This window comes from Lepeophtheirus salmonis, chromosome 14, assembly GCF_016086655.4.
Source record: "Lepeophtheirus salmonis chromosome 14, UVic_Lsal_1.4, whole genome shotgun sequence".
Lineage (NCBI taxonomy): Eukaryota > Metazoa > Arthropoda > Copepoda > Siphonostomatoida > Caligidae > Lepeophtheirus > Lepeophtheirus salmonis.
This window is the reverse complement of record NC_052144.2, coordinates 35,734,052-35,758,386: the sequence shown is the minus strand read 5'-3', so window position 1 is coordinate 35,758,386 and position 24,335 is coordinate 35,734,052. Positions and strand designations below refer to the sequence as shown.

Here is a 24,335-nt window from a genome sequence, read left to right as displayed (position 1 = left end):
ATTTGATATGACATTCTTTTGCTAGAAAACTTTCCTCAAAATGATAATACTATTAATCCTATAAAGAATTTTTTTTTTTTTTTTGTATGAAAAATATTTTTATTTTCGTTTCCTTTTATGATTATTTGACGATTTATTTACGTTTATTCTTCTTTAAAGGGAATTCCTTCCTTCGATCCTGCGCTCGTCTCGGATTGGACGTATGCAAAGAGGCCAACAACGTCACTTATTGTTATTGCTCAAAGAATGAATGTAACACACCAGAAAGCCGATTAATCGATCCCACTACGTATCTGGATTCACAGTCTGGAAATATTTTGACGGATGATGAGGATTTTTTTGAATCTTCGGGAGGGTTTAGTTCTACATTTACTGAATCAAATGATTTTGGCTCAATAGAAGAGGAAGTAACAGAGTTCCCTACATCCATAATACCCACCATAGATATTGATACTAATATCAATAATGATATAAAAGATGAGATCATCTCAAAAACGTCTGAGAAGGATGATTTCGAAATTGTATTAACAGATGATTACATCTTTGAAAATGAGGAGAAGATCGATGTAATTGAGAAGGCTAAACCTCCAAATCAGAGTGATCCACCTCCGTCGTCTCCTACAGAGAATACCTCGTCTTCCCTTTCCTCAGTTCTGTTCTTGATCCTTCCTTTTTCTATGTTGTTGTTGTTCAATAATTAAAAAAATATTCGTAAAAAAATGGTTGTATGACATATTAGAAGGATGTTACATGTCTTCTACATATCTTCCTTCAAAAATAAAGAAAGGAAAATGTACATTGTACATAGATGTATTTATGTTGACAAAAGAAGAGAGCTTAATTACAAATTAGTTAATCATGACTCCTGAACTGCTCAAAGTATACACAAACACATGACTTGCCATACAACAGATGAAATGAACTCCTCTTCAGATCTTCAACTGTGATACGGACTCTTATACATAACATACATAAATTAACATATATAAATATCATTTATAAAGCTTCATATTGAAATATAGTCATGTAATAATTAATAATTAGAGTAAGATCAAAATTGGTTTGACAAATAAATGAAAACTCGAATGATTTGTCTAATTTTAAATTAATAGGTTTATCAATTAGTTATTTATTATTTGAATCCAAGTTATCCATAGATTTAAGTGTTCAAAACCAGTTAGTTATGTACATATTATATGTATGTTATGATATACATCATGAACTTAAATGGATATACAACTAGGGATGCTTAACTATTTGAAGAAGATTAATTATAGATTTACTATTCGGATTACTTGGTTTATATATTGTGCATGTAGTTTGTTTGAAATATTTACTACAGGAGCAGCCTATTCATTTTTGAAAACACAATTTTTGTTCATAAAAATCTAAGTCTTTTCCGACTCACATAAGATTTAATATGTAGTTTTACGTGAGGTGACTTTTGGCCGAAAACTTTTTTACCGAGGGACAATTTTCCGAATGGAAATTTCACCCAAAGACAATTTGCTGAACAGACATTTCGCCGTGGGCCATTTCGATCAGTTGCCCAAAAATGATATAGCAATTTATTGATACATACGATTGCAAATTTTAATTCAATTTAAAAATATATTGTGATAAATAGGTATTGTTCATATGCTATATATGTAAATTATTGAGTGTTCTTTTGGAGAAAAATATTTTATATTTGTTAATAAACATTACATAAGCACAGCAAAGTAGTAGTTTACTGTAAAATTAGTGTGGTAAGAAAGTTGCTGCAGACCAAATCGTTGCGCAGTAAAACTGTGGCGCACAGTATGATTGAGAGACAAAAATTTTGTAGGTAATATAATCGTGAAGTAACATCACTGTAAACAATGTGGTTATGAGTAATTTAATTTATTTGGACGGTAAAATTATTGAATGATGAAGAAACTTGCCATGAAATACCCCATTGAAAATCCCAAAGCCAAAAAGTGTTGTACAATTAAAGCACCGGGCCCTAAAACAGTTTAAACTACATAGCTGATCCTTTCATAATATGCCATAACACACCCTGAACCACAAGTTGTGCAGGTGAACAGATGGGTCCTGGCATAGGTCAAATTTCATCCTTACAGATTCTCTAAACATCAAAAAATACGTCCCAGCCATCAAATTGTACAGTTGGGCCACAAAGCAGTTTTGCCTCGCTTCTAAGCATCAAGGACCCCTAAAAATATGCTAAAATACACTCCGCTCCACTGGTAGTGTAGATGAAGTAGGTTAAATTCTTCAGGTACCGCTTCCTTGGGCATTCAGAAACCCTGAAATACCCAGAAATACAACCTGGCCCTCAGGTTGTACAACTGTTTCCATATACAGGTGTGCGCGTCTAAAACTGAACACTCCATTAAATTTTACGCCATTCGTAATTTTATTGAGTTGAACCCGGTTTATAATTCAAGGCAAGGGTCTTGACTAGTTATAAACAAAACTCCAGCAAAATCTAAATAGCAACGGTGAAACAACAGCCGATAATATGGAGAGACGTTGAGTAGCAATTTTGGTACTTTCCGCGCGGGGAAAAACTCCCCCTGAATTTGCCAAGGTTCTGAACTGCAGCCGCACCACCGTTTACAGCGTGGTAACCAAAGGGACTCCTGAGGCGACCACAAGATCTAAGTCAAGGCCTCGAAGGTCGGACGAAATGTTTGCTGCCGTGAAAAAGTGTGTCGAGGACAAGAGAGGCAAGGTCACCGTCAGCGGCCTCTCCAGGGAGTTCAACGTCAGTAAAAGGACCATGGAGAGGCTAGTTAAGAAAGATTTTGGCGTAAAGGTTTACAAGAGAAACCCTCGTCAAGCCTGTAGACAAGGAAAACCGCCTCACAAGGTCAAAGATTCTTCTCAACAAGCTTAAGAAAAAGGTCTTACTCGCCTGATTGTTCGCTGCATGACTTCGCAGTGTTTGGGTGTTTAAAGATGATGCTGTCGGGAGTCCAATACAAGTCTAAGGACCAGCTGAAGTCTGCCCTCAAGAATGCCTGAGACAACCTCGACCAGAGCTTCATCGCCAAGTCATGCAGCAAGTTCCGGTCCAGGCTGGAGTTGGTAGTGGAGAACATGGGCGCCCATATTGAATAGACATGTGTCTAAGACTTTCATGTTAAATAAATTAATTCGTCGACCACTTTAAAAATTACAGAATTATTTAACTATTCTTAAAAATTTCAGAGTGTTCAGTTTTAGACGCGCACACATGTATGACATATATAGTTGTATATCATACTATCATTTTAAATGGAATTAAAATATATCGATAAATTTAATAGCATTTTTCGCCCAAATATCACAAATGGTCCTTCACCAAAAAATCCGTTTGGAACATTGTCCTTCTGCAAAAATATTTTGGGACAATTGTGTTAGAGCTGTATTTTTATCAACTATTCATTTTTCTAATTCTTATCGAACTTTTGTTTCTACTTGCAAACTCAGCCTTTTAAAAATAATGTTATCGATATGACATAATCATATTATTTTATTTATATGAATGAATATAAAATCCAAATCATATATAATATCTTTTTTGAGTTCATAATTCGTAGAGTCAGCTGCTTAATACATTTAATCTTTGTTTATTTCAGAAATGTCAGGGTTCTAACTTTGATTAATTGAATTCAAATTAGCCCTTGTTACGCTCTAAACAATTATCCATGTATTCGTCCGTTAAGTCATTTTTGAGTGTATTTTAGGACTGTGTATATACTTGATATTAAAAAATTGAGTTGAAGACTCAATTTTAACAACAAGTGTGTGTAGATAAAGCCCAACCAGAGAGTGTTCTAGAAACTTAAATACTCCCTGGAGCATCACGTATGAGTGTGATAATGAAAAAAGGAGAGTGACGCTAATGATTTATTGGGGAATTATATTCTATTTGATAAAAAGCAAAGTTTGTCTGTTCGTCGACCCTAATAATTCCGGCCAATGCCAGATTTTTACCGCTAGTTTACTATAAAATGAAAAAATTATCAGGCAAACACCTACACTATAACTGAAAAACTCAAAATTCTGAACATAAAGATATTCCATATCATCCTGGAGGAGTACGAACTGTTTGATAGTCATCTGTTATAGTATAAATAAAATAACAATCACAATATAGAGACAATAGTATCAAAATTTCAAAGGATCATAAATGCATCTCGCCTATCCCAGTGGGTATCATATCTTCAGTGAAAAAAAAACAACGATTAGAGTCTGGTCCCTCTCTATATCAAAACTCTACGAAATCCAGTATTCATTTTATTTATATCATTTTGTCATATAACTGTTTCTATTTATTTATTTTAAATTAGGGTGATCAACCGTTTTCTTTTCCTTAAATATGTATTTTTTCTCCGGCGCGTCCAGTAACTTTTTAAATATTCATGAAATATGCAGTTTTATGAAGGACACACGGTATTTGTTAATAAAAAAACGAATTGAATAGGGAATTAATTAAAGTAAAAATCCAAAATATCTTAATTGAAAAAACCTTTTTCTAAAAAAATAATCCATAATACAAAATTTAATAAATAAATTCATCAATTGTTTACACACATCCTAAACTATGCGGCGTAACCCCACTTGCGAGATAAAATAAAGATAACAAGGTGTCCTCTTTTTTGCAAATCAAAATATAGTCACCTTTTTATTAAATGAATATTATAGTTCATTTTAGTATGTATTTTGTATAATTGTGAAATATGCTTTCAAAGAAGATCTTGAACATTTAAAAAAATTCTGGAGTTTGGATGAATTGGGTAATTAATTATCCAAAGATTTTGTACCTTGTTGTATATTTATTTTTGTAGGAAAGGTTGCGATATACAATAAAAGACGTGATAAATATTATGCTCTTATGTACATATGTACTGTATGCATATTTTTATCTTGATACAAAAAGTATATAGTATTAAGTGTATGTATTCTTGGAAATTATCTTCCAGTCTACCAGTAGTGTGTCCATTCTCAAGGTCTTTGGGTGGCTTAAATGTTTTTATGAAGGTTTTTAAAAAAATATTTTGTTTACTTAGAATCCTCGTGATAATAATAATTAATAATATGAAAACAAATAAAAAAAAACTGTGTGAAGTAAAGTACGACTGTAATTGATTTAGCCTGATGATGGCTGTCACTCTTTTTTTCTCTAGCTGATCCATTGTGCATTGTCAGACGTTATTATTCCTTCGTAGTTATTAAAGTAAACAATATACAATGGAATGGATGTAAAAGTATTTAGGATGAATGGTCTGATGAACGATTATGATCATGAATGAATAACCTCTTACACAATTGGTTTCTAAGAGAGTGTGATTGGCCATTCATGATTTCCTTCTTAGTGATTGTCCTCATAAGAAAAATCTTTAGCAACAACATTTAAAATGGCTTATTTAGTAGACTTTTAATTCCATTTTGTTTGCATTTAGTCATGTAAATCTTATGGGATAATATTCATCAATGTACGTACGTAGACATTTCTCAGTATGTTAATTTAATAAAGCTTCTAAATAAATATTTTTTGGTCAAAATCGCGGTATTAGACCGTGTATCAAAGTTAAATCGTTGACTGATTTCACTCTATTGACCGATTTTCTCCACATCTCTTTAAAATGAGTATCAATCATCACGGCTTTACCCAATTAGATGTAGATTTTTTTGCTTATTTTTTTATTATCAAAGTGTTGAACGTTGATTGTTTGAAATAGACTTAGCTCTCGTTAAGTTGTGAACAATTATTGTATAATATTTTTATTGTTGAAAAGTAGGGTAACTATTACTAACTGACTTTAAGCCCTTTTTTTAGCTTCTTTTCGGGGAAAGGATAGAGGATATAATAAAGGTACCTACGTGACATTTGAAACACTTTAAACTTCACATGACGTCATTGTATCAATGTTTATAATATGGAAACACACAAGATTTCATCAATAATTCGTCTATAAAATTCGTTCAGACCAGATTTTCAATGAAACCGATCAAGACCTATTTTATGGGTTCATTAAACCCAAACTTTACTATGTGATTAATTCAGACCAACATTTTTAAATGACCAAAGTAGTTTAATATAAAAAAATATAAATAATAGTCTCTCGCCTAATTAGGATTGATTAACAAATGTAAAATATTTTGTGAGTACGTGTTTGTGAAATTTGTAAACGTATTATAAAACAAAACTTATGTCGTTTTTCGTAATAACTTAAGAGATGATTTATGTTTTTGGAAAAAAAAAACCATCAATTCGATGCATCTCCTCAAGAAAATATAAATAGTGGAGACATGTATAGTACCTGATTTTTAATGCTTACTAGACATTTGCATAGACATGTATGTATATCCATGGGTCTATTAATCCTTGTATGATAATAATAATTGACAATTTTACAAGAAACGCCTAAAGTTTTAGATGATAGACCTAAAACTTATTCACCATGATAAAAAATGGTTTCAATTTACACAAGCATTGATCATTAAAGATATATTTATTTTTTATAAAAGCTGAAAGATTGTCTCTTGGCAATATTTTAATGAACTTTTGGTCAAGATAAATAAGATAACTTTTGTCATATTAGAACATCATATCTTTATAAGAATGGATTTGAAAATATCCTTATCTAATTATAGGTATATATTTTTAAGAAAAAACTATTTTAAATATTTAGATTGCCAAAGTTGTAATAATATTCTTCTAATCAAAACGAAAAAATCTGTCCATATTATTGTTCATTATTAAAAACCTATTAATGGGATTATTCATTTTTTTTTATTAATCTCTGTAATCACAAAAAATAACCAATAAAAAGCCCAAGACATTCTGGAAACTGTTTAATTTTTCTCTTCAACTTAGCAACTCAGATTATCTCCCAAACTTTTGACAAATTTCATAATAGATTTTCTCTACTGATAACTTATAATTTGTGGATTCAGTTTGTCTTATTGATGACCAGTGATTGATGAACACATATAAAATATTGAAAAACATATTTGATTAAAATAATAAATATAAAGAAGAATCGTTGAAAATAAAAGGCAGGAGCAAGACATGCGGTACTACTTAATTAAGACCCTTGTTAAAATCAACTGCCTGTTAAATGATTATCATTTTTTTGGGAGGTAAAATGAGTTACGTTTATAACGAGGAGAACCTTATACATTTAAAATACCATTTGTGCAGAGAAAATATAGTAAATATATTTATATTCATATATATTTAATTTAATATATTTTCTTAACAATTTACACCAAAGAGAGATGAGAATATTTACTTCAGAGGGAGAAAATAATACCACAAAGGTGTATTAAATAATGAAAAAAGAGCACACGCATCAGCCGTTTTTCCTTTTCTAATTTCGAAACGTAGCTTTTTCATTACATTTATGTCAACTCCAATTATAACTTATGTAATTTTTTCTTCCTCACACAACCTCTGTATTAACTTGATGAGGTAGATTTCTTAATAATGGAAGATTTTGTCGGTGAATTCAACTTTGAGATACGGCTTGAGCGGGTTCTAACCATATATAAATATTTACCAAGGTTGCGCCCTTAGCGGTCTTGTGGTTCTAGCGGTTCAAACGGGTTGGTTGTTAAACCTCTAGAACCGGAACCGACAAAGTTGATACGAGACTGCAATATATTGCTTATCGATCTCAGTTCTTGTGCTTTTGTTCCTACATAGAATATATATTATTAAAGATAAATTAGCTTTAATCAATAAGTCAATTTTCTTATTTTTTTGGGGGGCAATTGCAGCGTTTTCCAATGATTTTTTTACGTTGCCAGAGTGACACTGTTGTATCAGTGTCCGGTAAAATGATTGTGGTAAAAAGTTTGCGGACAAAAACATTGTGTGTAATTCATTGTGGAGTACAGTGCTGGGCCCCAATACAGTTTAAAATCCCCCGCCGCCAATTTTCTAAGCACCAAGGGACCCTTCTAAAAAACTTTAATATCCCCTGGCCCACAGGTTGTGTAGGTGAACTGCTCGAGGCCAGTGGCAAGTTGAATTTATTCGCAGCCGCTTCACTGAGCATCAAGGTACCCTTTTTAATATACCAAATTGCACCCTGCCCCACATGTCGGACAGTTGAATTGTAGGACCCAAGGCAGTTTAAACTCCACAGCCGTCGATTTTTTAAGTACCAAAGAACCCTTCTAATATACTTTAATCACCCTGGGCCACAGTTTGTGTAGGTGAACTGCTGTGCCCAAGGAAAGTTAAATTTATCTGCCGTTGCGTCCCTGAGTATCAAGGTACCCTTCTAATATCACAAAATAAACCATGGTGCACAGTTGTACAGTTGAATTGCTGGACCCTGAGACAGTTTAAACTCCACCGCCGTTGTCCCTCATTCCTTAAAGTCTCTTTAGTGGAAGCAAGGTAATCTGTATATATACATATGTAAAATAGAGTTTGTGTCTGTCTGTGTACGTGTTCTTGATGGGTGCCTATACCGTTGAACGTAGGAGGGTTATAAATGAAAATTCAAAAACCATTTTTGAGCTTATGGAGACGTCTCAAAAAAACAACTAAAAAAACAAAAAAGACGTTTTCTAAACTTATTTAAAATCAAAAAAGTTATAGGGATTAGTCCACTGGGTTCAAATCTGGGGAAGGAGGGGGTCATATCTTTTGGACGAGAATCGAACCATTTTATTTGCACATAACTTTTCGGACTTGGTGGATGTGTGAGAGTGGGCACCGTCCTGAGTTCACACGTAGTTATCCTCCGGCTTGTTGGTCTTCAACCATTGGAAAATGGTGTACCGAAGCACCTTATAGTAGGCCTCCTGGCCGATTTTCTGTCCAGCCTTGAAAAATGAGAAAGGCATCTTCTTTCCATCAGAAGCCACAACACTGAAGACTATTGTTGGGACCGGATATTTTGAGTGGTAAACCCCTTGAACATTTCTTTTGTTTCCACAAGCCAACAGTTGTTCCAGCGGGTGTGAACTTGATCAGCTAGGAAAATCTTCTTGTCCAATAAAATGTTCACAATTGACCTATTTAAATTGATCCATATGAGGATTTTCTTGCACCTCTCGAGTAAATAAGTAAAATACAACAGATTAATAAGTGAAAAAATATCAACAATAAATTATAAGTTATTTAAGGATAACGTTGTGGTGATTTCTTACTATCAAAGGTCCCTTAGCCTCCCTTTGGGAGAAGTTGTTCCCTATAGAACATGCTATAAATAACAATAGCCCCCTCTCTCCTATCATTATAATGATTCTCTACAATTTAAAAGACTTCAACTCACAGTATGAGTACCTTTTTCATACATCTGGTAATTATCCTTTTTTAAACTTTAGTAAATATAGTGAAGTCACATTTCCAAAAATTAGCTAAATATGTCAATACATACAGAAGTCTAAAAATATCATTCACATGAATAATTTGTTTTGGGCTAACAATAAACGAATAAACGACTACCTATGTGTCAGACATGTCAATAAAAAATAAATTTGATTATGTTGGTGAAATTTCAATGAAAACCGTCATTCGAATTACCTTAAAGAATTGGAGATTAAGAGAGTTCCTAAAAACATAAAAGTACGTGTAAAGGAGATTGAACCGAGGGATAGTTTTTTTTTTTTTTAATTTCATAAGGGACTGGGAAATCAACAGATTCGGAGATTACTAGTCATTGAATCTATGAAAACACAATATATGGGATTAATAAACAAAAAACGGGAATCTATGGGCAAAAGGCTTTTGCAGGCCATAAATTGTCAAAGACTGGACTTTTCCATGCATGGGTTCATTTACAGAACCATAACAAATACTTGAACTTACCAGTTGAGATTTTATATTTTGTATTTGTGATCTGTATTAAATTTACAGTTCCATGATTTAAAAATTATTATTAGGTAGTGTAAGAAAGAAATTTTACATTGTATAATTAAGAAAAACTGTAAAAGAATAAAATTGTACCTAGTTACCAAAAAAAACATCAACAAAGAATAAGTAAAAAAAAATCATATTAATCTTGATGTTAAAAATTATGTACATTTTATATTTCTTCGAAATCATTTAAGTAAAATGACCTTGTAAATAAAATTGTCATCATATTTACACCATGTGGAATCCCAATTTATTCAAATATAATTTGTATCTATGTGAATAACACAAAGACACCAAATTCAGGTTTACAGCTCACTGCATTATGAAGTCGTACCTATATCTACCTTTTTATTCTTTTGTCTTTTCATAATTTCAACTTTTATTTATCTCAGAATCTATGGTATTTTGATATTATTTAGGTATTCAATAAATAGAGCAACTATTATAATAATTACAGCTTGATAATTTTTTTAATACATTGTGATGAGTAAAGAAGGGATCCATGTAAAGAAAACAGGATGTTTAGCAATTAGAAAAGAAAAAAAAGTTTGTTGCATTTTCTCTTTCTAACTAATTTAAAAATCAAAAATATATGTAATACCCCTTTGGAGTTTATGATACCTACAGCAGAGTTGGGCAAGTTAATGTAACTTAACTTAACTTGACTACGTTTAAGTTTAAGTGAATATCAGCAGTCACGTCATTAAACGTGCTTCATTCCACATTAGCCTCCTCCGGTAGTTATCATACGAAGAAAACTTCCCTTGCATTGTTTTTTGCTTCAAAACAGCAGTTGTTGGGAGCTTCAATCTGTATTTTTTTCTTGATCGTGCAATTAGAAGTGGAGAAAATCCCAGCCAGACAGACTGATGGAATAATTTTTATTATGTAGCTTTGATAAATTTCTCAATTGACTTGAACTTAAATTGTTATTTTATCATCGAAATTAACATTAACTTAACTAAGGTCCAGTAATTTCATTTAAATTAAATTACTCTAACGTTAGTAAATATAAACTTAACTAGTTATTAAAATATAAAATGATAATTAACTTTAACTTAATTTGTTAAAAATGTAGGTTAACATGTCCGTCACTGACCTAGAGGCAGCAGCTTAATATCATACATAAATTAATTCATAATTCAAGAATGTCGTATTTGTAATGAAGCAACTAAATTTATAAATTAGAAATTGAAAAATGGTGTTTATTCTTCTTTTATATTCATTATATAATGGGTGGTCTTGATCTTAACTTCTTCTTCTGAAGTAAGCATTCTCGTCTATCTGTTATCGTATTAAAATAACAGGCTTGGAGATTGACTGGCTATAAAACATAATATGGTAGCTAGCCTTTTGAACATTTCTATTTGGCAACTGTTAGCAATGTGTGGATATATTTTTTTTAGATATTATTATTAAGAATTAATAAATCATTCTCTGTGAATATATTTATCTATTGAATTGAAGTTCTTGATTTACATTAACTAACTTAAATATTAAAATCATAGGCAATAATCTTTTGTTGCTTCAAATACTTAGAGGCAGCTATTTTATATCATACCAGAAACAACTTAGGATTCAAGGATTTTGTAATGAAACAACTAAGTATATAACTTAGAAAAGGAAAAAAGGTTGTTGCTTGGGCTTTTCCTTCTTTAGTGTTCATTATTTAATAGTTTGTCATTGTGTTAACTTCTCCCTCCGGAATAAGTTTTCTTGTCCAACTTGTCAATATTTTCCCCCTTAAACTGCATAACAAAGTAAATATCCTCGTGCTCTTTTTTTCTTTACAAAAATGGCATCCCTAATCATAAATCACCATAAAGGAAAATACATTGAATGTTTGTGTATTTCCAAGAGCTAATCGAGTATGAACTGTAGGATAAATATTTTTGCTCTTTGTTCCTTTTTTATTGTTCTGCAGCAAGTAATTACGTTAATTGTATCTCGCAACCTTTTCTTAAAGAACAAGCAGAAAAAAGTGTCAAGTGAGTTGGAAGTGAGCCAATCCTTCCCAATCACAAATCAATCATTGTTGGGAATTGTTCACAGCTTAACAAGAGCTAATCCGAATTCAACCAATTAACGTTCAGAACACAGATATCTGATAAGTGGGGAAAAAAAGAAAAATCGACAGTTGACAACAAAGTACATTGTAAATTTTTATGTCTATGAAGATACGTTTTGTCCCTCTAAAATCGTATAACAGGGAACAAATGTTAACTAGGTTCTTACCTTCTCATTGCACTCCTAGAAATCCCTACAGCTATTACTAAACTTCAAAAGATAGCTGTCAAAATTTCATAACAATCTGTTCTTTAGTTTGTGTATTATTGTGTTAAGTTTGACGCAACTTTTGTTATTTCCAAATCAATAGGTCACAGACAATTTTGCTTATTAATTAAAAATATAGTTTAAGAGAAGCAATCGCTTGAAAAGTCTTATAGGGACTCTGTTTCATCAGAAGCAAGAATTAAATTTTGGTTTGCTGATTTCAAACGAGGTCCTAGACAAACCAATGATCCAGAACGCAGGGAAAGTCCAAATGAGGCGGTAACAACAGAAAACATAAAAATATCAATGAAATCTTTTTGAATGATCGGAAAGTTAAGTTGCCTAAGTAAGATGACATCGTTAAGATATCCAAAGAGGTTGTTACCTTTATATTGCATGAGTATTTGTACATGAGAAAGCTCTGTTAAATGTGGGTGATCAAAAACAAAAACGTGCTATTGAATCTGTGCAATGTTTGGTCATGTTTAAACGTAGCAAACTGAAATTCTTGCATGGGTATGTAACAATGGAAGAAACATGGATCCATAACTTAACACCAGAATCAAAATGATCATCACCCGAGTTGACAGAAACTGGAGAACCTCGTCCAAGGAGTCCGAAAGTACAATAATCGGCTGGAAAGATTATGGCCTCGGTATTTTGTGTTGGTCATACCATAATATTCATGGACTACCTTGAGAAGGAAAAAATCATCAACAATGAATATAATAAAGCGTTATTTGAGCGTTTGAAGGACAAAATCACTAAAAACAGGTCCCATTTAAAGAGGAAGAAAGTGTTGCTTCACGTACTGTGTCACAAGTGAATCAAACAATGACAAAACTAAATTAATTAAGCATCGAATTCCTTCTACATTCACCTTACTCTCTATATTTGGCGACTACTGGCTGTTCGTTGACCGAAAAAAATATTTGTCTCGGAAAGATATTTTGTTACAATGAGGAGGTTATCGCTGAAAAAATAAAGTGTTTATGTGAGTGGCATTTAATGTTAGGGCGGAGCTACAATGATTTTGTTGCTCTTAACGGAGATTATATTGATAAATAAAGCCAATTTTAAACGAACTTGTTTTCTTTGGGACTTTTCAGACCATGTGTTACATCACAAAGAAAAAATTATAATTTGCCATGTCTCAAAAGAGTCAACTAGCGAGGAAAAAAAGTGGGATGTCACCAACTAAATTTGCCTAAACATTGATAAGTTGGTTGTCGATTACCCTTCTAAAAATAATTAAGAGAGGAACAGTTGAATGGATTTAAAAAAAAAAGTCCAACACTGCAAAAACAAATTATTTAATTACACAAGGGAACAATTAGAGGGAAAATATTTGTACAAATTAATTGCAGCCACTAATATAGTTTATCTTTGAGTGCAAAATCCAAACCTTATCACAGTTTTTCTCTCAGTTGTCTTAATTCTGAATTTTAATAATTTGGGACTATTATTGTTCAAAGCCATTTTTTATCATTGAAACAATCACCAAATTTAAAGTACGTATAAATAAAACTTATATAAAAGTGTATTTATTGATTCTGTACGACGGGATGAAAATTCATGCGAAGAAAACTACCAGACCTCATAAGGGAGTAGAGTAGACTCCTTCCTTTGGAAAGAAATACCAGGATCGAAACCATGAAGAGTCAATTCACGATGAGTAGAGAATTTTTATAGTTCAATATAACAAATAATTATTTAATATTATATTTCATTTGTACAAGGCTGGTATTATATTATAATATTACTAATTACGGGGAATTACGTCATGAAATTGGCATGAAAAAGGTAACAGTAATATATGATAATGTTACCTATTTGTTAGTTTACCTTTATAAAAAATTGAATCACTTAAAAATTAAAAAATCGAACAAAGATTTTGGAGATGCATATTTTTTTTAATTAAACATTGAATATTTTTCTATATCATAACCTAAGATATTCTTTATTACTATGAATGATGAAGAAGTTATAAGAATCTAAAGAAGAGTTTATTTTTTCATTATTTATCTAATTATTAATATAAAAAAATATATATCAAGTGCAGAACAAGATACAGACTCAATAACAACACTTTTATAATCATAAAAGCAGTTTTATAATCATAGAACACCTTAAAATAAGTTTTATTAATTGTATTTTTCATGTGGAGATTGTCTTAAAGTTAAAAAATAATTTTGAACAATAATAATCCTGAATTACTATAACCTCAGATATTTCAGAATTCAGATGACTGAGATCAGTTTTGGATTCTTGGCTCAAATATACATTCCTTTTTTGTGTCTTAAATTCAGTTCTTCAAAATTCGTGTTCCCTAGTGTTATCCTTTGAAAAATAAATATACTCGCCTATAAAAAAAGTAGAGTGAAGGCATGGAGCTTAATAGTATATTTTCTGTACTCACTTTAATAATAATTATGTATATGGGAATATTTGTGGAATTCGAATGATTGTATCCTTAGGATAGAAAAAGCACATATATATTATACATTTAAATAATTGGACTGATTGGAAAAAGTAAAAAAGTCGCAGTATATAAAATGGAAGTATACTATTCATTACCAACGTTATAATACTTCTATGTAGAGATATATATTTCTAGAAACTGTTTCTTGCTGAAATTTAATATGCTAAACATTTCATTAATATAAATTAAATTAAATAATAAGACTTTTAACTAAAGACATATGAAGAAAAGTGATAAAAAATATTTTTTCATCTTTTTTCAAAAATACATATATCAGAGGCGTTCACAGGGAATGGGCTGAAGGGGCTGTAGCCCTCCCCCAAATGTGAAATATTTTCGTTTTTCTTGAAAATTTAATATTTGAATTCTGTTTTTTAAATGAATGTTTGAAATTTAATTTAATTTTTTTTTTCCAAAAACAAATTTATTGAACTTTATTTGAACTTCAGTAAGCAATAACTCCGTCTAAAGAACAAAATTTGATTTTTTTTCTCTTCATTCAAATACTTACAACAGTCAAAGGATTTAAATCAAATTTTATAGACAAAAAAGCATTTGTTCAAAAAGTACAATGAAAACACTCCTGCAAAATATTCAAAATGTCGCCCCTGCTAAGCCGCCAAATTGATTTTGTCAATTTTTTGTAAGAACTTTAACCTAGTTGTACCTGGCTAAATGTATTCAAAAAATTAAATTGGGATCTCAATGGAATCATCTTCATTCAGCCCTAAAGCTGGTACAATTTATAATTGCCATAATAGTAAATTCTTTTATTTTAAAAATATGTAGTACCATTTTATTCTTCCTTTAAATCCCATCAACAGCTAACTTAAATATTCATAAAATTGTCTTATATGTATTTGTATATTATTTATCAACATAAATATTTTATTATTTCACACGAATTAATTATAAATTTTGCTCAATGTCTTCGAAAGCCATATAATTCTACCGTATAGAGATTTTATTATTTTTCTATTTATCCAGAGTGTGTGACTGATTCCCTAAGAATCTATGATTCAATTCTTGACTCAGCTGCATTACTTTATTTCCGAATGTATCAATTTAAGGTATAAATGCAGGAAGCTGCTGGGTACCGGCAATGGTTTTTGCAATGTTCAACCTCTTTTTGGAAAAAATACGCATAATTTCGTAGTCTGTACGCGTAGAGAAAAATTACAATTCATTGATATCAAATGTTTTTTTAACAAACCCAAACAACTGAATTGGTTTTGATTTAATTCTCATATGGACGGTAACGGATCTCTTTTAGCTTCTCATTTAATTATCTTCTGACTCCAACGGCTGGTCTTTTGCGATGACTATTGGCTAAAAAATGTTATTCAGCAGCGATAGGAAATTCTAGTACTGACATATCAAGTTTATGTATTTTACAGTTTTTGAATTGACCTGCACATTGCACATCCGTCGGAAAAGTAGTATATCTTTTTTTATGAATCCCAACGTGATCTTCAACTTTCTAATTAGTTGGCGCTGAAACTAATGTACTGTAATTAGTTATTAGCTTTCAACCAACTCTAGTGATTACATCATGGTAGTTGTAGTAGGTTATCATTGTAAATAAGTAATGACAAAAATGTCATTTTTTTCGTAATAGAAGACTCAGCGTCGTATATCGCCGTCTGCGAGGAATTCTAACGAAAACTTTATTATCTTTATGACGAAACTGTATCTTCAGAAAAGTCTCCTATAACAACAAATTCACCTTCGATTTTTTTAATATCTTAAAACTACTTCGTACCTTTGCAATGAAATCGTGTCATGCCAGCTTTTCTATATTGTTATAGAATATTTCCACAAAATTTTGGATTGGAGGTACTATACATGTAAACTCTGACCTATTGGTTGATGTCAAATATATATTTGAGTCAAAAAGTTGTCCAATTTCTCAAATCGAAGATTTCAAAACTCATGTATCAATTATATGATTTTTATAGGGTTAAGATATTTTCATTTGTACTAAGTGTACATCTAAATTGATAAATATGTAATTAATTTTGGATATGGCAAATAAAAAAGACTGGATTTAAATTGAGAGGAGGGATTTAATTAAAATTATGTTCAGTTCAATTAATTATTTTTATGTATGCAATATATAAAATTTATTTTCGAGAATAAACATTCAAACATCATTTTTATTAGGTAAATAATTATTCAAAAATAACAAAGTATCAAAATTCAACACTATAAAAAACCCGACACAAGCAAACACCATAATGATACCACTCGACTTTCTATTTGTAACGACTAAAAATGAAAGAGATAAAATGTATAAATTATCTTAATACTATAATAGTTCATTACCCTGAGCAACTCGGTATGAAGAAGCAAAATATAAAAGTTGAATAAATAACCACATAAATTCCTCAGGTGAAAGTGGAGACAGTTTTTCATTTTTTTTGAAAGACCAAAGTAATGCAAACAAATTTCCAAAACGAAAAGAATATGCCATGAGCAAACCATAAAAGTAATGGACGAGATCCTTGTTGAGATTTAGGCGTGGTAGTAAGGAAATGAATGCAATACCAAAGTATGTTAATAGAGCTAAAAAATATAAGAAACATACTTTCTACATAATTATTTATAAAAAATATATTAGCTTTAAAAACTAGAACTAAATCGAATTTAGGAATGTATGTATATGGCTCGTCATCAAAAAAAAAGAAAAAAATGGAATGGGAATTCTCAAAATAAATGTATGAATTACATTTTTATACTTCTACGAATTATTATCAACTTTCCTTCAATAAGGTTATTCTGATTAATCTTTTGGAAGTGCCGTAAATTGAACTTCTAGTAGATAAAATTAATTGCCACAATGAAATAATTAATAGATTTATTGTGAAATGCCATATCGGACGCAAATTAACTCTACAAAAATCAAATTAAGGCTTTTAACTAGTAAGATTCTTTAATACCTCAACTAATGCCAGAAACTTGAATATAAAATTCTATAGTTTACTGGAATGTCTAGGAAATATTGGGCTGCACAAAAAATATAAATTTGACATTTATCCTTTTTTTTAAATTGTTGTTTGATATTATTTTTTTAGCGTTAACTCAGCCCGTAGAAATAATTTATGTACAATTACCTATAGAGACTTTACAGCATGAAATATAAAAATCATATTCCTGCTCAAAAAATTCTCCTTCAGAAGGTAACTGGAACCAGGAAATGTAGCCATCACAAATTAGGGTGAGTGCTGCTAACTTGCTTATAATAATTCGATAAGATGGATCATTGAATATAATATGTCTATATGCTTTTGGATATTGGAGAATGATATCAAGGAGTATAAGAGTTCCATCATATTCTGCATACTCATCCCCAGGTTTAAGGCAATACCCACAATCAACCAATTTTATAATATTGGACTTCTCTTTAAGAGAAGCGTCAAAAAGATGCATCGTAGGAAGGTTAGTATGCTTATCCTTGAGGAGAGCCCCGCAGTGGACACACACCAATGCACTTGTGGACATTTTAGTTCCCTTCGACTTTTAATTCATGAAACTGAAAAAAAGAAAATTCAATTAGTTTAGGGAGCATATTTTTTTTAGGATTTAGTACGTTTGCCAGGATGTATTTCAGAGCAGTTCTACATCGATCAGGAAAATGAAGTTTTCATCCTATACAATTGTCAATATATAAAATCCATTGAAATAAAAAAACAATATTCTTGTTTTTGGTGAAGCATGTTATTAATTATTATGAAAAATAGAGAAACGTACAACTACATAGAACACAATGAATAAAATAATACAACATAAACTCATTCGAAGATATTCCTATTTTTATTTTCCAATGTATATGATAAAAAAATTATACTTTTGGCCATAAATGAGAACTAGGTAAATGATAACTTAATAAGAGACTTGATATAAAATATAATAACACTTAAGAATGATGAGTCAGAAAAACCACTGAGAAACGGGATGGGATTATTTCTTTTTACCCATTTTCTTATGTGTCTTGGACTTGACGTCTTCCGCAGGAGTCTCAGGAGGAACAAGAGGAAGAAAGATTTTATTCATATAGAAAAATATTTCACGCGGAGAGAGATTTTCAGTCTTAAAGATAATTTTTTCCTTGGACTCGGCGAGTTCCGCCTCAATGACCGGCGCTTCCTCAAGATATAAAATGTCTGTCTTGAAGGAGCAGATGGGATTGGTTTTTCGAATCCGTGGGTCTGAGAGGAGGTGGAGCGTGTCTCGAATGGAGCGTACATTGGGATCAAAGGGATCAAATGCAAATCGCAGCTTTTTCACGGGTTTTAAATTAACGTGCTTCAGCTGCTCCTGCATCAATGTCTCTCTATTCACACGTTGATCAACGCGCCCCTCGGCCGAGATGTAGCCAGAGTGGTGGCGCAGGGAAGAGATCGTGCGGGGAGGGACTCGAAGAAGAACAGACATGTTGACGAGCTCACTTCAACTATCCGATGATGGATTCCACTCCAAATTGCTCTAAAAGATAGGGCAGGACTTTGATTCCAGCCACGGTAATTGAAAAAGTAATGATGTTCCCAATAACAGCTGCGTTGGATAAGTTTCTCTCCTCTTCAGGATCAATTCCGTCACCCAATCGAATCATAATCCGCAGAAGAAACCCACGTTATGCGATGGAATGAGCTGAGCAAGAGAGTGTTGAAAATTCATGTAAGATGGCGTCGTGCATAACTAATGTGTTCCCATACTACTTGGAGGACCACTAATTCCAACCACGCAACCTGTTGTGCTTAAAAACATTATTTATTTTGAGATATTCCTGTAAATTGGATAACTCCTATAAACTTTGTAGATTTATAAAGCTATAACACTTGTAATTTTATTGAGCAAATAATGATAGATTGACTGAATGTATACAATTCAAAATCAAAGTAGATATATGGTAAAGGGATTTCTTTTGTAGATGTTCAATACAATATTGAACTCATTATTTAAACTGATGACTTTGGCTTTCAAAAAATAATCCGAACATCAGATTTGGAGTTGTAAATTAGGAGTGAGTCCTTCACTTTTGCCACATGAACATTTTTTTGGGATTTCAAATGTTATCCCAAAATGAAAGAATTGATGAAAATACCACGTGAAGTTGATATGAAATTACAACTACGACACATATTATCGCCTTATAATTTGTCAAAGTTCATAAGAGTAAACAGAGTGGAATTTATTATTAAAAGTTATGTTTTTCTCATGACAGGTTGCGTGATTTAAAGCTATACTCCTCCAGATAGTATTAGAACTCCTTGATATGACACTCCTATGACGTCATGGAATGTCCCAGGTTCCCCTTCTCTTCTCTCGCCCTGTCTTTCTCTTCTTTTCTCTCTCCCTCTCTTTTTCAAGCCCGTCACCTTTCATGCCGACTCCTACAATTAGCAACTCCTCCGGATCCCTGGATGAATCACTCATCTATTTAATCAATAAACTCTGTCATAATTACCCCAAACCGTCATGGCTGATGAAACGACAGAAGAAGTAATTCTCTATTAATTATTTATATCTTTGACTGTTTTTCTTAATCCGAGATACTCCATTTTGAGATAATTTATTTAATGAATGTCCTTGTTGATTTTTTTTTTTTGGGGAGGGGAGTTTGAATCCTTGAGGCTTAAACAAACGTTTTCATTATATTAATTATATATATATTTTTTCCAGACTCAGTTTGTCGTGGATGAGGTTTCGAATATCATTAAGGAGTCAATAGAGTCAACGATTGGAGGTAATGGCTATGCACAATCCAAAGTAGCTCAGTGGACCAATTCTGTGGTGGAGTCCTGTATTGCATCCTTAACGAAATTACAGAAGCCCTTCAAGTATATCGGTGCGTTCTCTTATTTATTACATTCCACATACTAATTCCTTTCAAATATCTTATGGTGTGAATTAAAAAAACAATGATGATATTACTTTCGTTTTAGTGACCTGTGTAATAGCGCAAAAAAATGGCGCTGGACTTCATACTGCAAGCTCTTGTTACTGGGATAACTTCACAGATGGAAGTTGTACGGTCCGATGGGAAAACAAAACTATGTACTGTATTGTTTCAGTATTTGGTCTATCCATCTAATTTCCTATTTTATTATAGAAAAAGTTCTATTTATTTTTATGCATTTTCATTGGGATAAAAAAATATGTTTATGGATATCTCAAATCCATGATCCATAATATATTTCATTTTAAGTTCACTCACAGCTAGCTGTTACTAATTGTTAAAAATCATTTTGCAATTTGTCAGGCTCTTCATACTAATTTTTATTTGCTTAAGTTGTATTTTTATAACTTTTTTCCCTCCTTCTAACGAACAAAATCTATTATTTTCTTAGACGTATATTTAATGAATTATTATTATACACATTTATAACAACCTGAATTATACTGGTATTAAATTGTCAAAGGCCTCGTTATATAATTATTTTATAACAATGTCCACTTGAGGGGTAGAGTGAATAATATGTATTTTTTTTTGTCTCCTTCCTAGAAATTATGAGCAAAATTAAACATTATGGAGAATAGTCATAACTTTTGATCCAGTCTGATAATTTATCTGTGATTGCATCTAACATTCATCTGCAAAAAAAAAAAAAATACTAATAACTGTCCAATACCGTTATATACTATTGTCCAAAGTTGAGTGCAATTACTTTAAATATATGTTCTATTTCTAAAAAACTACTAATAACTAACACTTATGATTGTCTAATCCTTGTTTAATTTTCTATTATCTTTTTGTTTTTATTTTACTCAATTAAAAAGAAGTGACAATGGATGTTTGACATTTTTAAAATAGGATTAAAAAATAATGTTTAGTTAGTTTTGTCAGACCTTATTTATTTTGTCCAGTCTTAGAACCGGTCCTTAAGACCATGTCAGTACTAAAACTGATGAAAAAAGAAGAAATAAAGTTGAATGACGTCATCAAGGACCGAATTTGATAAGTTTTATGAATGAATTGGACGGGACTGCAGTCTACAGTCTTAAATAAGTACTGACGCAACACTTTTTTTTAGTAAAGAACACCAAGGATATTTGCGACACAAATTGTTTGTGGTCAATTTGACTTAATCTTGCCAAATTTTTAACTCAACTTACCTAAATATTATGACTACTTTTGCTAGAAATATATTAAAGTCAGTAGTTTTTCCAGAAATTGAATTTAAATGTCACAGTGTTGACACTGTCCCCTTAGTCATGGATATTTACAATATTTAAAACCAACTTGTTACAGCTAGAAATTAAGAAAACTAGACAAAGTAATATTTTTTGATGAATTAATAAGATTTTAAGATATTGACTTTCAATGTATTATAACAAATTAAGATTAACATTATAAATTACTTATCTGTAGTATAGATGGGAAAAATTAACTCTTCTTAACCTCATCTGGGACCTGTTTAGTCTAAAAAAACCATTTGCCTTGATCCACGCACGAACTATCTTGCACCTATGCAGTCTCCTTTCCGTCAACAGGTGGCGTGGAGTCCTTGTGTAAGAGGACAACCCAATTCCTCCTGATTGTCGCCTCGCCCACGTCAAACTCGTTAGAGAGGCGATTCAGGGATCTTGTGGGGTCCTCCTTGACATTCTTCAGGTTCCCCAGAAACTCCGAATCCTTTTTCAAGTTATGTTCCCCACTTCCTTCTTTCCTTGAGAGGTCTTTTCCATCCTTTTTTATATTGGCCACCTTGAAAATGAGGCTCCTGGAGCACTTCATAATGTCCATAATATCTGCCACCTCAATTTTGGAATTCAGAAGGTCTGAGATCCTCTAGCCCATTTTGCTTCTTGCTCACTCATAATGAAAGATTTGAGAAAGGATAATTATTGTTTACTCATACGGAAAGGAAAGGAGATTCGGAATATGCAGGAAGAAATCACAACCTCTCTATTTTAATTACATAATTAGCATTTATTAACAGTCCACGTTTTGCCTCCGAACCTTGTATATTAAGGTATACAACCCAAATTGGTGGTGTCCTTATATAGGTTTAATAAAGATGCTTTTGTATTTGTCAGTGATGTGCCACGAGATGAATTTTGTTGCATGAGTATTTTCGAGTTTCTAAAAAAAAAAAAAAATACTCGAGGAATTACGAGCTTTACTCATTACTCGTCTGAATACTTCACACTCGCCCTAACATTTTAGCTCCCTAAAAAACTCTTCAGACCAAAAAAATATCATATTTTTAAAAGAATCATTGAAACTTTTTATTTAAAATTGTTTTTGTAATTAATTTTTCAAGATTCACTTAAAAATAAGTTTACTCTAAGATGTAACTACTATTTAAACAAAGAATATAATATTAGTTACTAAAGTAATATTCTAGTGCTGAAATACTGCAAGTGCTAGAGGATGTGGATTATGTTAAACCTTAAATCTCAAGAGATATGCCAAACGATTTAGTAGCTAGTAGATTGAAAATCAAATTTGACCATTCAAATTTATGTTAAATATTGGCCCCTCCCTCATGCATTTAGAAATATTCTATGTTAATGCGGCCAAGTTTGTCGTATGTATATTAGGGTGATGCAGTTCCCCTCGAAATTAGAAATCCTTGTCAGAATAAGCAGAATCTAATTTTAATACTGCAAAAGGTAAGTAAAATACAAATACAAAATTTTAGCAAATTTGATTAAGGTTTACCTCTAGTACATTTGCAATTTCTAAACACGTATGAAGCAAAAAAAAAATTATGTGTGTTACTTTAAAAACATGTTTTATAATAAAATATTTCTATGAACCAAAAAGATTATGATGTCTAATTTTTTTTTTGTGACTTTAATTTCCTTGATTGTAGAGAGCAATAAGTGATCAGGCCTAGACCATTTATTAAATATAATAGACATGATTAAACTTCAGTACATAAAGTATAAACAGAAAACCTTTCTTCCTTTTTCTTATTAATTATCCTTTTAATATAATATAAATTTAGAATTTAAAGTACCCCGCCCCCCCCAAAAAAAATATATATAAATAATTGTCAGAATCAGATGGCCCTTTCTATTCTTCTGCAATAACGTCAGTTGAGCACATACTAGTTACATACAGTTTCTAGTATATGCGTCAAGTTTTACTGCGTCGTGCGTATGTATTTTTATTTTTTAAAATTCAAATTTCACTGATTGACGAATATGCATTCACAGGGCACACTTTATTCATTTGTAGCATTAGTCAATATTTGAGTGTTGGGTTAAACTATTCTTTAGCCTACGTCATTACTTTGTTGTGATATGAAGGATCTCAATTATCCATCTATGGACGATAGACTAGAAGAGACGAAGGAAGTATCCTTCAGCTTTGCAAAAGATTGTACTGAGGGAATGGTAAGGAACTGGTAATTCTCTACATGAGTTAGGGAAAGGATAAAGGTTTTGACAGTTCATCTGACCTGCTGCCTTACACAAAGCAAGTTGTGTGTCTAAGCTTCTTTTTTTTTTTTTTTGGGGGGGGGCATTAGTGGTACCTAACTAAAGAGCCGTACCATTAACATTATTTTTATCAAGTTAGAAATGACATCAAAACATATATGGTATCGAAATTACTGACTTTAAAACAAAGACTGTAGCAAGAGGCATGGATCAAGATATTATCTTCCAAATAAAATAAAAAAGGACATAAAAAAAGTAGTTGACGAATGATCTATGTATTTATATGTGTAAAGTAGTTCCTAATTTAATTATCATTATAAATTTATATTATTA

At 31.6% G+C, this 24,335-nt stretch overlaps 4 protein-coding genes across 4 annotated transcripts in view; 2 read left to right on the top strand and 2 right to left on the bottom strand.

Annotated features, from left to right (window-relative positions):
* LOC121129126 (uncharacterized) overlaps positions 1-1,086 on the top strand; it is a 72,248-nt gene extending 71,162 nt beyond the window's left edge. The window contains exon 3 of the mRNA XM_040724803.2: positions 160-1,086. Coding sequence (XP_040580737.1) covers positions 160-701 — 542 coding nt within the window. The 3' untranslated portion in view covers positions 702-1,086. The remainder of the gene's footprint in view (positions 1-159) is intronic.
* A 15,618-nt stretch (positions 1,087-16,704) lies between these two features.
* Arv1 (ACAT-related protein required for viability 1) lies at positions 16,705-19,314 on the bottom strand. Its single transcript, XM_071893281.1, has 3 exons — positions 17,723-19,314; positions 16,935-17,174; positions 16,705-16,877 (listed from the first exon to the last, which is right to left on the bottom strand). Exons 1-3 carry the CDS (start codon positions 18,108-18,110, stop codon positions 16,753-16,755), a joined length of 753 nt encoding a protein of 250 aa, XP_071749382.1. The 5' UTR covers positions 18,111-19,314; the 3' UTR covers positions 16,705-16,752.
* Positions 18,570-19,043, bottom strand: mRpL53 (mitochondrial ribosomal protein L53). Its single transcript, XM_040724659.2, has one exon. The coding sequence runs from the start codon at positions 19,041-19,043 to the stop codon at positions 18,570-18,572; it is 474 nt and encodes a 157-aa protein (XP_040580593.1).
* A 580-nt stretch (positions 19,315-19,894) lies between the features above and the next one.
* Positions 19,895-21,030, top strand: Dlc90F (dynein light chain 90F). The gene is made up of 3 exons (XM_040724660.2): positions 19,895-20,111; positions 20,292-20,457; positions 20,555-21,030. The coding sequence occupies exons 1-3, from the start codon at positions 20,088-20,090 to the stop codon at positions 20,701-20,703; spliced, it is 339 nt and encodes a 112-aa protein (XP_040580594.1). The 5' UTR covers positions 19,895-20,087; the 3' UTR covers positions 20,704-21,030.
* Positions 21,031-24,335: the final 3,305 nt, after the last annotated feature.